Source organism: Aquila chrysaetos, chromosome 9, assembly GCF_900496995.4.
Source record: "Aquila chrysaetos chrysaetos chromosome 9, bAquChr1.4, whole genome shotgun sequence".
In the NCBI taxonomy this organism is placed as follows: Eukaryota; Metazoa; Chordata; class Aves; order Accipitriformes; family Accipitridae; genus Aquila; species Aquila chrysaetos.
The window spans coordinates 12,486,172-12,501,374 of record NC_044012.1 but is presented as its reverse complement, the minus strand read 5'-3'; the positions used below and the strand labels follow the sequence as shown (position 1 = coordinate 12,501,374).

General features: G+C 38.9%; 1 protein-coding gene across 5 annotated transcripts in view; it reads right to left on the bottom strand.

The window, feature by feature from the left end:
- Positions 1–511: 511 nt before the first annotated feature.
- LOC115345327 (neural-cadherin-like) overlaps positions 512–15,203 on the bottom strand; it is a 66,703-nt gene continuing 52,011 nt past the window's right edge. For 2 of the 5 annotated variants that reach the window (XM_030023843.2, XM_030023846.2), the window contains exons 26-33: positions 13,209–13,332; positions 12,464–12,644; positions 11,392–11,558; positions 10,372–10,636; positions 8,417–8,597; positions 7,184–7,428; positions 4,328–4,482; positions 512–1,157 (exon numbers count right to left, since the gene is read on the bottom strand). In XM_030023843.2, the coding sequence (XP_029879703.1) occupies positions 744–1,157; positions 4,328–4,482; positions 7,184–7,428; positions 8,417–8,597; positions 10,372–10,636; positions 11,392–11,558; positions 12,464–12,644; positions 13,209–13,332 (1,732 nt within the window). In that variant the 3' untranslated portion in view covers positions 512–743. Of the gene's footprint in view, positions 1,158–4,327; positions 4,483–7,183; positions 7,957–8,416; positions 8,598–10,371; positions 10,637–11,391; positions 11,559–12,463; positions 12,645–13,208; positions 13,333–15,203 lie in introns of those variants that run through there. The other 3 variants (XM_030023845.2, XM_030023844.1, XR_003924796.1) reach the window with 3 other exon arrangements.

Genomic DNA, 15,203 nt, shown 5'->3' with positions numbered 1-15,203 from the left:
TTAACTAGTGACCTTTGAGGCTAGTATCTTAGAAAACCTGGCCTTTTAATTAAGAAAAGTATGTAGCTGCAAGCAGCTGACTTGACGTGTTGTGCCTAAATTCAGTTTCTGCATTTATATGACAGCATAAAGGGATTTCATTAAGTTAGAACTAAAGTTAAAGCTCACCGTCCATGCTGCTTCATTCCTTTACCTGGATCTGTGGACTCTCATCTGCCCTATGTTCAGTGCACAGGTGTTGTAACTGAGGTCAGTCAGGGAAACAAGATGGATATAATAATACAATATGGACTTTATTTCCACAAGAAAATGACTATGTGCTTTTTTTCTTCAAATAACTGCTAAAGCTCCTAGTGAAAACATTACACACAGCATGCTTTCTTCATGCTTTGAGCACCATCTTAGCTTATGTACATAGGATCTCTCAAAGAGTCCTTTATTTACCTTGGTGACAAAAAAATCTGTTTCTTAAACACTGTATGTGAATGACTAAGTACCCCAAGTTCTCCCTTTATTCTTTCCATTAAGTTTATATCCCCAAATGCAAATGTCCAGAATGTCCCAAGCTTAGCTCCTACTACTAAATTTTTCAATTAGATTCAAAGTGTGGCTCATTAGTGGGAATTTGACCACCTAGCATAACAGGAAAAAAAGGCGGGGGGAGGCAGGGGTAGTACCTAGCGGCAGCATGAAAAACTCCTTCACCGTTGCTTCCACAACTTTGAAAATAGTAGACTTGGTATCTACAGGTCTTCTGCATCTATATGTGAGTACAGTTCACTTAGTTTCTCAAACTTTGGTCCCCACTCTTTAATGTCATCATACACTATACCCTCATCCAGCCCGGAGGAGCTCAGGGTACTCAGACTGCTAGCAACCGAGCCTTCTCCTTCAGTGCAAAACACCCGCAGTGAGTCTTGGGGTACAGCCTGGGGATGACCATCGGCATCTCTGACAACGTCTGACAAGTACTGACCAAAGTCTGCGTTAGTGAAAGAGGCTTCTGTAGTTGCTGATGTTGTGGTCTGCTCCTGCGCACCTGGGGATGCGTCACTACAGAAACTGTTCAGTGTTGTTGGTTTTTCTTTCTTCCTGTAGAGGGAATAGGCTGGGCTGGTTTGAATAGACACCTGCAGTTCTGCCATATTGTATGCATCCTGGAGTGAAAAACCGTTCACATTAAATTAATGTTCTCTATAGGTCCCCAAATTTCACGTTCTAGTGGAAATAAGGAACAATCCCGAGGCAGTCCATTTGGTGTGAACACATGAAGGACTGGCTTGTTCAACCAACTCTGCCACCTATAATGCACCTAAGCAAGCCAAAACCCACCAAGCAGATGAGAATGCGTGAGGAACACCTGGGCAGCCTGCACTACTGCAGTTACGTTCAAAATCAAGTCTAATTTCATATTAGAAGCTAAATAAAAATGACAGAAACACCCAAATTTTTGTTCTGAAATTCAGATCTGAGTATTTCATCATCATTAAACACCAATACTGAGTCTGGCAACAAAGGTGAGAAAGGATATTGACAAATAGCATGTTAAATCTTTCTGCATTAGTAGTTCAAACATCTACTGTGATTTCTGTTAAAATTTTATCTACCTGTGGAATAATGGCAAGTTATGTTATACTATGTTATACAAAGTGGCATGATTGTAAAAGCCAAGTAACTACCTATTACAAAAAAAAAAACCAAAAAACAAAACAAAAAAAACCCCAAAAAACAAAACAACAAAGCCCTTCTAGTGCAGAAGCAGTTAATGCTGCCTGGTAATTGCGCCACAGTTCCTGAAGTGCAATTTCTGTCACTAAAGCTACCAATACCATACGTGGTAATTGCATTAGCTGATCAGAATCTTTATGCCACCTGAAAGAAAGAAAAGAATTGTTGTCCTACAGCATCCTTCACCTTTCTACAATCCAAAGGTTGTGTCTCTGGACTTATTTACAGGCCAAAGAAGAATGTTGACAGGCTGCATGAGGCAGAATTCATTAGAGCAAACAAGTAATTATTTATATTGTTCATGCTATTCATCTGAATAGTAGCCATCAATGACAGAGCTGTCAAATCAGCACCTTCCAAAAGATTACATTTATTCTCTCGCATGTTGAATTGCACATAGCCATTTTATAAGAGATTAACCTAGGTAATCTTGGTGAGCTTTGCTGAATTTCAATTGGAGACAGAGAACTGCTTCAAGAAAAACCCCACCTGCAATCAAGAAGCCCTGTAAGTGGCAAGACTAGGGTTTGGGACAGGACTGTGACATAGAATAGCTGCTTATTTCAATTCATCTGGAGACTAAATACTGTTAAGTGATGAACAATGTGAGATGTACAGCGCAGATGCCTAGCCATGTTCTAAGTAAGTGCAAGCTACAGTATGATCCCACTATGAGCATTTTATAATAGCATGGCTACCAATATAATCAATAAAACATGGCAACTTTTCATCATACAAAATTTAAATGGGAGTTTGTCCAAATACAGATTTAAGGATCATCCCTTCAGTGAACTGGGTGCTATTAAAATCATCCTCCACTGCTATTAGTTGTTCATTGAAATGACACATTTCTTCTGACTACATACCATTCTTAGTTGGCAGTCCACAAACCCAAGTCGATCCTTGCCTCTAGCTTCAAAGCTGGCTTTTAACAACATTTGGTGTTTAGTTGTGTTAAATATATACTCAATGGTGCACTAATATACTACAATTTTTATGAACTCCTTATTTCTCTGAGGGATAGTTTTATTTCAGGTGCAGAAACTCCTTAGGAAGACGGCATCTTGTCCCTGTAGTCCTACCCTCTGCTAACATTACAAAAACAAAACTCTCTTGTACAAGCGCCCTTGTGATCCTTTTGTTAAGGTAACATTAGAATACAATTAAAGTATTGTAATTCTGAGTATTTTGGGTTTTTTAAATCTAGACAAACAATTAGGTATTAAAAAGGATGCTGGAAAGTTTTAGCTGCAATCCCAGCAACTGTAAAATTTGAATAATTTAGGAACAGTATACAGAACCTGTAGAGGCTTCACTCCAAGCAGCATTTCTTCAAGACAGAGTAATAGCCTCAGATGAAGATCATCAAGTCACTAATTTGATTCCACAGCTTAAAATAAGGAGTGTATTTTAAGAACTCTCCAAAAGTAATTAAACATATCATACAGTAACTGTGGATTTCCTCAATCTATAGACCTTCTGGGTGTAAAATTGCAAAGTATTGCAGAGGAAGTTAATCTGATTAAGGAAAAAAGTATTTATGCATATAGCTATCTATGTTATCACATGGAAAATGTCCCTGTATTTATTATGTTCATACTAATTCATCAAGAAATTAAGGATACTCTACAAGTAAGAATATTTTCTCAGGTGGCCTTATAAAACACTCTCTATATTTTATAACTAAAAATTCTTGGAAGATATTTGGAATTTGGGGACAGGTTACATTTAGTTGTTTGTTTTTTTTTTTTTTAAATCGCTGGCTTTTTTTGACCCATCACCTTAGTGACCTGACTGTTACTACCCCTGCAGAGTCACACCACCTTTTGAATCCATTAAATGAAGTTTCAAAGGCAGCAATGAAGTTCCTTACCTTTTTTAAACATAGCACATGTCTGTCGGTCAGCAAATAATCTATTTAAATTACTCATCTATAATATCTCCAGTTTTCTTTCAAAATTCTGGCTTAAACTGACATGTAGACATCCTTAAAACAGCTAGCAGAAATGTTAATACTGTTTTGGGTATAGTCTGGTCTACCCTAAGTATAAACACAGCTTGTGTTCACTAGTGTATTTCTCTCCAAAACAGAAAAATGCAGAAAGGTTCCACAACCAGCATGTGCTTTAGGGGTTAAGAAGAACAAATGTAGTACCTCACTTTCTTAACGAGTCAAGTCTGAATAACTGCCGTTATCTGCTGCTCAGAAAGAGACTGTCCATAAAGAACAGTTCACATCAGGCTCTTTCAAGCCCTCAGTGCTACAGCAGTAATTACCACTGAGAACCTCAGTGTCTCCTGAGCCATGAAACCAAAAAAGTCTTTACTGCTAAACTCACTCTGCAACCATTTTTAAATATGCACAGAGGATCACTTGCTTTAAGACAAATTAAAAATTGATAGGCACTTATCTCCACTTAAGAAACATGCACTTTTGTGTACATAACCTTGCAAATAATTCGTCTACCAATTGCAGTAATGAATCAGCACAACAAAGACTAAGGTCCTCAGTTATAAAGGAAAACCATAATACATATTTTCATTAGCATGGTGAGCCACCAGTCCTCTCTCAATTGTAATGTAACACAGTGATCCTTACTTCATCTTGTTCCCCACCCCCTTCTTCATTGTAGTTGAAGATATTTTCTCTGACGTCCTCCAAATCCTCATGATGCACAGACACATGGTAAACTCCTCCGCTCAGACCTTTGCGAGTCTTCCAGCAAGCCCACAAGAATACAGCACTGAACAGAGCTGTGTAAACACACAGGAGCAAAACAGAACATCATTCAGAAACAAATCAAACATTTATATATACAGCAGTGCTGCAGGATGGCTTAGCAGCTGTTCTACACGAGTACTGCAGCACTGGTTTGCAGTCAGAGCCAGCAAGGCTGTAATTTTGTTTCTCAGCAAATGTTTGATTTTTGCACTCTTCGGTGTAGTTACAAGTGAACATCAAAGATGGAAGAAAAGGCCTTTAAAGAGCATTTTAAAATACCCTTTGAAGTACAACTTTGAAGTTGTTAAAGAACTGAATGACCCAAGTGGCATTCAGAGACCTATCTATTTACTGTATTGAGTTAAACTTTGTAAGAGAAAATGTATACAAAGGGGTAGCACTTAAGTAACAATGTGTTGACAGTAACAGATACAATTACACAGAAATGAAGCACAAGAAGACAGGAGACAAAAGAGGAAATAACTGTTACACATTTTACTAGGAAAAAAAAAAAGTTAGGCACATTTTGCCTTAGCATCCATAAATTTAAACATTTTTCTTAAATGCTTAGGTACATTTTACACACTGACAGTTGTAAAGCTACAACATCGGATACCGAGCATTATGTAAATAGAAACCTGTGAACCACTGTGTTACCAACTCTATAAAAGTTGCTAAGAGCTCATAGTAAGACCTCAAACCACTGAATACCATAAACTACCAATGCAGTTAATTAAAAAGACTAGAATCTCTTACAGAATATCTACACAGCAGAGTGCGGTTCTGTGGAGCAGCATGTAGATGACCTTGGGACTAAAACTGGTGGACACCCAGGCCTATGCCCTGCACTGCGCTGTGCAGCTACACCCTTCAAGCAGAATCAATGCGTTTGAGATGTATATTTACCGCTTCCTCCCTGCCCCGACGTTCCCCCCCCCCCCCCCCCCCCCAATTAACAGAACATGTCACACATTTTCACACATGTAGTAACTTTTCGGATGTCATTTTTTAGCTGAGCTGATTATGAGACACTCAAGAAGTCTTTTAATGTTCTACATCTCTCCTATTCTTTTACTGTGACTGCTAGTAGAAAGCCAACACTTAAAATGAATATAGCCTGTGTTCCGAAAGTGTAAGAGTGTAAACCAGAAGTACCCCCAATGAAGATAGTCTCTCTTCCAAATAGATACCAACAGTGTAAGCTCCCGCCTGATTTTCTGCTCAGGATCTTACATTCCTGAGCTGTCATTAAACGCATTCTGTGAAGTTTATTGTTTCTTTGAGCCATAGTGTTAGTGTTAGGGCAGTTACTAGCTCCCAAGTATCCCTGTGTCTTTAACTGAACAAAATGAGCTGAACTCCCCTCCTGCCAGGGAGGGCTGGGGAAGGTTCATGTGATATTGAACCAACGTAGAAGTCGCCGTGGTATTGATCTACTTGCAAAATGGTTCCACATTTGAATTTAAAAGATGTAATCAGATGTCAGAAAAGCAGCTTTTCTAATCTATTGGAAACTTAAAAATTTATAATTAAAGTTGCATGAATTAATAACTTTTAAGCACATTACTGCTTTCTAGAAGCTGTGTAAGAGAAAGGGCATCAGACATCTTAACAAGGAATTTTTTAAAAACTTCTAACAAAGTTACAGTTGTGTGATAATACCATAGTTAACCACATCTACTAAAATTTTTACAACAATGCACACCACTTGGTTAAAAACAACAGTTTCTTATTCATAATTTAGACCTGAAAGATTAGCAGGATTATTAGGTAAAAGATACTGTTTTTTCAGTCAGGTTCAGTCAAGCACAGGCAGCAACACAAAGTCAGCTCACAATAAAACTGCTCTGACACAGTAAAAAAAACCCTCCTTTAATATAATGACCTATTATCAACCTCAACTAACTGGGATTCCAAAAGCTGTGAAACCAGCTAGCTTCCCACCTTATTTGCTGTTCGTATTTGCATGGCAAACACAGTATCTAGCAGAGTTGGGGAAAATGATGGTATTTCAGGTAGCTACACAGATGGATTCAAAATAGTCCACAATACTATGACTCCTGAATGAAACTTAATTAACACTATAAAAGCCAAGAGAAAAATCCTATGTCCCTACTCAGGCAAACTTTCATGAAATTTGAATACATGAGAAGGACTCAAAGATGTGATCCTTCCTCACTCGTGAGATGCCTCTTTGTCTTTCCTCTTCTTTTTGAGATCCAATGTCTAAGCCTGAAAATGGTTGAGGAAGCCAAACGCAGCTGTTAGGAGTCGTGACACAACTGGTAAGATGCAAGAGACTGCTCCTGTCTGACCAAGTGTATTCCTATCGGACAGCATATTTCTCCTAGACTGAAAAATCTGTTTCATGCTCAGTAGTATTTTAAACAATGCTTATCTGGTAGGAATTTCCACTCTTGCTGTTCAATTGCATTTGTTTCCAATTATGCATCTGAACAGTTCCTTAGGAATGAAGTGAAAATGTGCAGAAAATAACAACTGCAAAGACTTTCCATAGCTCACAAATGTTGATTCACTTAACAATATATGCACACGGTGATGAAAAATAAGTTAGTGACGGAGCTGAGACCATGGCAAAGAAATGAAGGCCGAGTGAAGTCTCCATAAGGAAACTGAGTTTTTTTCAGCAGGAGGATGAGATGATGACTATTCAGGACAAGATAGATAAATGAGTTCACCAAAGGTAATACAAGATATAGTTGCCATAACTACCTAACAGCGCCAAAAAGCAAATGCAGATGGCAAACATGGAACTAAAGCTCAGGCCGGTATCCTTGTGAAAGATCGCCAGTGTGATTTCACAGTTACGTCCAGTATAACCATCAGGGCAGTGACAGTGGAACTTGGTTGGTGACTGTGAGATGCAGGTACCATAGTTACAGGGCCTTTTAGCACATGCAGTGTAGACGCACTGTCTACCAGTGGCATTCTCCATGATCATGTGTCCCGGAGGGCAACTGAAAAGACGAAGGCAAAATGAAACCATTAAACTTTGGGAAAGTAGGCATGAAAGACAGCGTTTAAGATTTTAAAACAGTCTTTGATGACACTCTATATACAGTTTCTGAAATAGCTACTAGAAGTAAGTTACTTAGAATAATTACAGGATTGTAGTCTTTTCTAAAGCAGTCATACAACGAGCTCCACAACTTTAAACCCTTATATCTGGGGCTTTCAGAACTCAGGTAGTTCCACCGGCTTCCGCAAGATTAGCCACGTGAAAAATAGCTGGATCACGGTCTGCAGTTCCATCTAGGCAGGACAAGCTATGCTATGTTCTTTGTGTTTCCATCACAGTGAATTTCCAGAAAAAAAATACATCTCTAGAAAACTCCATTTGTGTGGACAGTGGTAGTCAGTAATGCTTAAAGTGTACATTTTCACAGCACAACTAACTTGAATTAGTGTTATCCTAACCTCAGCCCCAGCCACACACAAGAACTCAGAGCTTAATGATGCGGTGCTTCTAATGCAACTTGAATGGCCTGTAAGGGAACAGAGGTCACAGCTTAAGACAGCGTAAGACGCCAGACACTAACAAAAGAAAGCACATCTCCGTTGCACAGCACGAGCTTCACAAGACAGCTAGCCATGCTAGCGTTCCACTCTACTCCAGCTAACATACCCTCTTTTCCTGGTTTTCAGGGTTTACAAACATTCTGGATTTGCTGCTATTCTTTAAACATTTTCAATTAAGACAGGCAGCTGAAATTGTTACAGAATCAATGGCGATATGCTGATTTACATCAGCTGAGGGTAGTACCTAAAAGGACAGTGTTTTCTGAGTAACCTGATGCCTATGCAGGCATCTAGCTTAGTGTTTCACTGTGGTTCAACTGATTTGACGAGATTGCCAGTGGCAGCCTTCGAGTTGCACACTTCTTCAGCATCCACCCTTTCCCACCTGAATCCGAAGGGTTTTGTGCTTTTATTTCCACCAATTACCTGCATTCATGCATCATCCACAAATCAATACAAATAAATTCCTGGTTACAAGGGTTATTCCTACAAGCCTCTGAAGAACAGCCTTCTTTGATGCCTTGGGTGCTTAATACTGACACCAGCTCCTTCACGTGAGTGTCCAGAGGGATTCTGTAGTTATTCAGTCTGACATCCTTCATACATCCTGAGGCAAGGCACAAAGACACTGTTTTAAAAGCCATTCAGCAAGAATGATTTGAAGCAGCTGTAAGTTTTGGCAGCTTATGTTTAACAAAGGACCCAGGCTACCAAAGTTTAAATCTAGGACTGAATTTACCTAAACTTTCGTAACATTGTTCTCCATTTTTTGACTGAATTTGTTAAAGTTTTGATCAAGATTCCCAGTGTTTTACACAAGAACTAAGTGCTGCTGCAGGCCCCTATCTGCTTGTGTTCAAGACAGCAGAACACGTACCCCTTCACTATGTTTTCAACAGAAAAGTCCAAATCTTGTGGAAAAGCTGTGATATTCTTCAATGTGTACCAGTATAAATTGTGTGTGTTTGATTTTTAATTGTAGCTTACAGCTTGACTTTATAGAAGAGCAAACCAAAAATAATGGTGAAACAGCCTTGGATCACTAATAGAAATTTTGTACTGAAGATGTGTGGCATTAATTTCGTATGCATGAGATGCCTCAGCATAAAATCATTTACCTTGATGAATTAAGTACATTTTATAACTTCAAAGCCCTTAAAGTTTCAGCTGCTTAACAGCAACATTAATTGTCCTAATTAAAATTATCTTCATGTAACTATTTGACTTCTTTAACCTATTTACTTAAAAACAAATACTATTACTCCCATAAATAAAAATTCAAAATATGGTCCCTAGTTCTCAGTAGAAACTTTAGTTATTGGAATACTTCCAATGAAACAATAGAAAACAATCTTCTAAATAATTTGTGATACGCTTATGTTGTAAGTTGTTATTCTATTTAATGCATATACATTTTATACGTTGTCTCCTCGCACTTTTGTGTTATTTACTGAAATACGTTTATCTGGTGAAAACATTACCACCTTGTTTCAAATTGATTTAGTAGAATCTGGTTAAAGAGGTGAAAGGCATGGGAGAGAGAGATGATAGACAGATACCAGGTGCATTTAACCAAGTAATGGTGTGTCTTCCTTGTCAATATAAAAGATGTGCTGCGTAACTGTGCGTTACTTATACCGTGATTTTAGGCAAAGAGTAAGCTGCCAACTGAGGACAGAGTAAAAAGCTGCTATGGATATCTTAACCTTGTGTTTCTCTGTCTTTCTCCTTTGTGTAACTATTCAATTTCAAGGCTGAAAACTGGTTTGTTTTTTAACAGACATCATGACTTCATCCACTCAGTTGCTAAAAATTTGCATTGTTAGCTCTAATTCAATAAACCATTTCTAATTGTAGTTAAAGTTTCAACTGAGTGACTGTAAAATCCAGTAATACAAAGGTAGTGCATAAAGGTAATAAACCAGAGTTTGTCGTGGGCTATGCAATGCACGTGTAAAATGGAAATATTCCTTTCAGTGTAGGGACAGTTGTGTTTGGTAGGGAAGGACAGCTGTCGAATGGACTGCATAGAACCGTGCAATGAACCTGTTCTGTGTATCTAATGCAATGAGCCATCCACAGTCCACCTGGGAGAAGCTTGTGGATCTCCAGTTACAAATACTCTATATACAGTTGTGTGAAAAGGTTACCATCTTTGTTCCAAGACCAGTAGCTAACAGTATTTGCACATAATCCCCTGCTGTACCTTTTTCCTAGTCAGAACATTTTATTTGTCCCTTCTGCAAAGTGTCATACAAGAAATCTGTTTACTTTGGGCTCTACATAAACAAGAAAGCTTCTCGCAATATGCCCGTGTAGTACCAATAAACCTTCATTTATACAGGTCCATTTTCTGAACGGTGAGATCAAGAATTCCTCACCTTGAAAACTCTTGTTTTGATTGAATGGGTAGGTGTTTCCAAGAACCAAGCTGCTGGGGTCAATCACAATCTCTTTGTATATTCCTGCTGCTTTCAGAATTTCTCTCCTCCCACCTCCTTCATAAAGACGAAGAGTAAATTCATTTTCATTTCTCTCCAGTGTGATATGATGCCATTCACCATTATCAATGTGGTAGGAGGGAAGGCTTACAGAATAGTCTCCATCACCCAGATTATATGAGACCACTAAGAATCCCTGAACAACCTTGTGGATAATTAACAAAGCAGTAAGAAAGAAGAGAAAAGAAAAGTCATCACCTGACATTTTGTATTCACCTGTAACTTCAATCTTAAATCATTTGTTTAAATTTAGGGTATGTTTATGCTGCACATACAGTGTAATATAAAGATACTTCAGGTGCTACTGAACTAGACAACCTAAATGCTGGTAACGGTGTACTCACAGTAGTATGTAATTCACTCAGAGTAATTTTACCCTGCATCTCTCTTGGACAAATTTATGGGGTTCTTCAAATGGTTGAGAATCTGGTGTATCACCTCTACACTGACAGCTCAAACCAACTTAGCTGAAGAGGTGACTCATTCAGTGGTGTGTATAAAGTAAACAGCTTGTCATTTTAAGAGCCTGACATCGTTAGAACTGCTACAGGCACCTCTCTGGGCAGAGTCTGAACTATGCAGAATCGGCCACTCAAGATCATGGCTAAATAGGACACCAGGGTAGACACACCATTCATTCTATTCTGTATAACAAACTATACTTCACTGTAACTGGCAATAAATTCCTTTGAAATCCAATGGGATACCATGGTTGTGCAGTCAATATCTTAAGTGAAGGATCAGATCTGCAAGTGTCGATAAAATAAATTCCCAAGTTTTTGTCCTTAGCACAAGGTTTTTGGTTCTATTTCCAACTCTTAAACTAATGTTTCTCTGGGCTAACTATTCACTGGCATTGATTTAACTTTATGCTATTACTGTCTGCGATGCCTTGCTTACCTGTAGGGTGATGTGTTCATCCTTATTTCGAGACAACATGCTCATGATGACACTGTCCGGCTGCCGTGTCCTAATCATGGCTTCAAACAGTGTCCTGCGGGCAGGCACACTGACGGGAAGCTGATAGCGAATGTGACTTCCTGCCCCAAATGTGTATTCTTTGGCAACTAAAAAGACAGGATAAAGACCTTTAAACTATTTTGTAGGGAGAGGGAAATATTATTGTCTCCATTATTTTCATAGTAAGAGTTGAAAGTTAAAGAAAAAATTGCAATGCACAGCATGGATCCATGAGACGTCGCTTGTCTTTTGCGACATGTCCCTTTATCTATTTCCACGACTTCCCCAATCACTCTTCCACTTCTTCTTCCTCTGTAAAGAGGTGATCTCCCTCCTAACTGCATCCTCCTAATGCTTCTCCTTACAATGCTCACACAGTATGGCAGCAGGAAAGCAGAAGCTCTGACCAAGACAAAAGAAGAATCTGCAGACAAAGTATTAAGTACCACCACCAATTTTCACAACCTGCTATTTTATAGTAGTCTTTTTGCTGCAAACTTTGGCTCCATGTGGGCTAAAGAAAAGATCCTACTATACTGAAAGCACAGATCCTTAAGCCAATCGAGTCTCTTCCAGGCATCAACAGAGCAGTAATTTCCAATTCCTGTTGTGTAGTTCTAATTCTGCACAGTAAGTGGTACTGGCACACTCACATTTAAGTTTTAGGTTATTAGATATTTCTGAAAGTGTCAACAGATGCAAATTAAAAAAATTGTGACAAGATCAAATAATTTTGTTCACAATTCTTTTGTCACGCAGTCTCCATTATACAGTCATTGCACAAACACCCTCGGGACTAAAGAAATGATCTGATACTGAGAAAGTTCAGAATTTCTCAGAGGGAATTAGAAAAGAAATTGTTAAAAATTGCAGGCAACTACACTGAAACATGGCTTTACACAATGTAAACTTCAGAAACCACCTCAGCAATCATTACCTACAAACATTTTAAGTTTTCTGTATTGTAAAATTTGCCAGCCTATCAATAACGTAACAGAAAAACAGACTTCACCTTTATCGCATCGATAGCCATAGTAACCCGGCAAACAATGACAAGCAAATGAGCCCCAGTCTCCAAGACACCTCCCATGAAAACCACAGGAAGACGACCCCATGGTCTCACAGCTCCCATCCGTAAGCGTGCAGCCAGGGAAGCTATTCAGGGACTCTGCAGGAGACTGAAGGTCATACACCTTCAAGAGAAAATTGTATGACACTGAAATATTATATAAGAAACACACTTCATTTTTAAACAGAAATAGCTATACCACATAACAGTCTATTCTCCATCTGCATTGCTTAAGATGCTAAGTTTGCTTTTTGACATTCAGATTTCAACTTATTTTATCAAGACCATATTTTGCCTTTGAATAAACTCAACTGACTATGAAAGCAAAAGCCCCCTAATATTTCTTAACAAAGCAGACAGCTGGCATAAATATACCATTATACAATTGCCATTCAAAAGTTCCCTGAATGTGCAAAGAAGCTTGGAAGACAGCTGCATGAAGTAGGGGATAAACAAAGGCACAGTTTCTGGCTCACAAATACATCTGTTTGTAATTGAGAAATAACTTTTCAAGGTAGTTATTCTAATTATGACAGAAAAATCCAGAATTTTCTTGTATTCTACACTGACACATACAGGCATTGCATAGATTAATGGAAGCAAAAGTTTCAGGTATAACACAAACCTCCCAAAAATTTAATAAAGAAGTTTACTCCTTTGCTAAAGCAAAATGTTACACTTCTCTTACCTGAGTATCCAAGATGAAATTGCGCAAACAACCAGAGAAGTGTTTGTGTAGCAATTGCGGGTAGGAATATGGTAATGATTCTTTTACACCACCCAGCTGTAGAACATGGTTCACATTCAAATACCTTTGAAAATTATATAAATAATAAATAGATGTGAATTTACCTTCAGACATAGGCATTGTATCATAACACAGATAAATAAACATCTACACTGCATTTCCAAATAATAGAGGCTTTATAAAATAACAAAAGAAAGCGACTATTTTATCTGTTTCTTTCTCTGAAATACAGTCAGTCAATGAGCAGAAGCCAGCCCTTTAAAATAAAGGGTAATTTATTTTTTAAACATGACAGTGAAGTCTACTGGGAGTTTAACTGTGGGACACTATTACAATTTGGGTATGTTTGTGTTCAAGTCAGGAACAGCTGTAATATTCTAGACACCATATTCTCCTTCAAGTGCTTTGCTGTGTGCACATTCATCCTATGCTGTAGGAATACTACAACAAAGACTGTTTTGTGTATGATAAAGATCAGAAACCTAAAAGTTGGGTCAATGTGATCTAAAAGGTATGGTGCACACATCCAGCCTCTGCAATGTCTCCCAGTCATCTCTCTGAGCCGAAGAATTCCACATATTTTAGTCCTCACAGAGTTTCTTTTTCCCCCTGAGTTATCAACTCCATTTTTTGTTTTCAGTCGTTCTTTTATTTCTCCCTTTTTTTGTGCGCTCCTTTCGTGACCAGGAGGGCTCCATCCATCTGCTGGCAAAGCTTAATCCCAATGCTAATCAGCACACTTGCTGGGACTATCTATTCCACACCTCAAGTATCTTTATTAGTACAAAGGTTTCCCTAAAATATAACCTGAATATTCCTCACTGTAACTTAAGGCCCTGTACAGAAGAGATTGTCTAAATCCTCTTTGTAGTGTTCTTTTATGTACACTGAGACTTATCATCTCTCTCCTCAGTTTTCCCTTCTTTCAGTTAAGTGACCTCAATTCCTTCATCCTTGATAGGTTTTATTCTCAAGGCAAGCTGATTACAGTCACTGCTCTTCTCTGGACTATACCCAGTTGGTACACATCTATCCTGCACTACGGTGCACAAACTGGACCCAGTACTCCAGCTGAGGCCCAACAGTGCCTACCAGAGTGGAAGAATTACTTTCCACGTCTTTGAGATGTACACATCTTGAAGCATTACTGTGTAGTGCTTGCCTTTTTCACATTAATGTGGCATTGCTGGCTCACTCACTTTCCGAGTACCATCTGTACCTTTTACTGATACTTCACAGTTGTTCCCTTCTCTCTATTTGTGAGGCTGGTTATGTCTGCCTGCATGCAGTACTTGGCCCTTTGTCGTAGTGGAAAAACACAGTGTTTTTCCAGGTCCAATTTTCAGTTTACTGAGATCATTTTTAATTCCAAGCCATGCCCTCTAACACACTGGTCATTTCTTCCAGCTTGGTGTCATCAGCAAGGGCAATAAGCATCAGTCCAAAGGACTGAATTATACTGAATCCAAACCCTTGCAGAATGCAGCTGAACATACCCTTCTGCTTTGAATTAATAACTGCTTTTTGAATAAGATTTTCCAACTTTTTCAGTTTTAACTGAGGCTGAGGGCTGACCCAACAGTACAAGCAATTTAAACCACCAGAGTCATTACCACACCTTGGCTGTATTACTTTGCTGCAAAACAAACGCAGGTGGATTGTATATGTCTCATTACGAGACACTGCCGCCCACAGCCAGGCACACCAGCAGCAGCCTACTTTAATCAGCAGTTTGTAGGAGTAGGCCAGGCTGTGAAGTGAACAGCTGAGGTACGGGTAATTGTGCACTTTCTCTGACTCTGCTATCGAGGCAGTAACCTCGGATCAACTGGAGACCCTGACGTGTTAGCCTGCCTTAATACGTTCGCCAAAGGTTGTCAGTAGGAGCCCTCAGACTTACACCAAACAGGTAGTAAGATTGGTTGAGGATCCAGA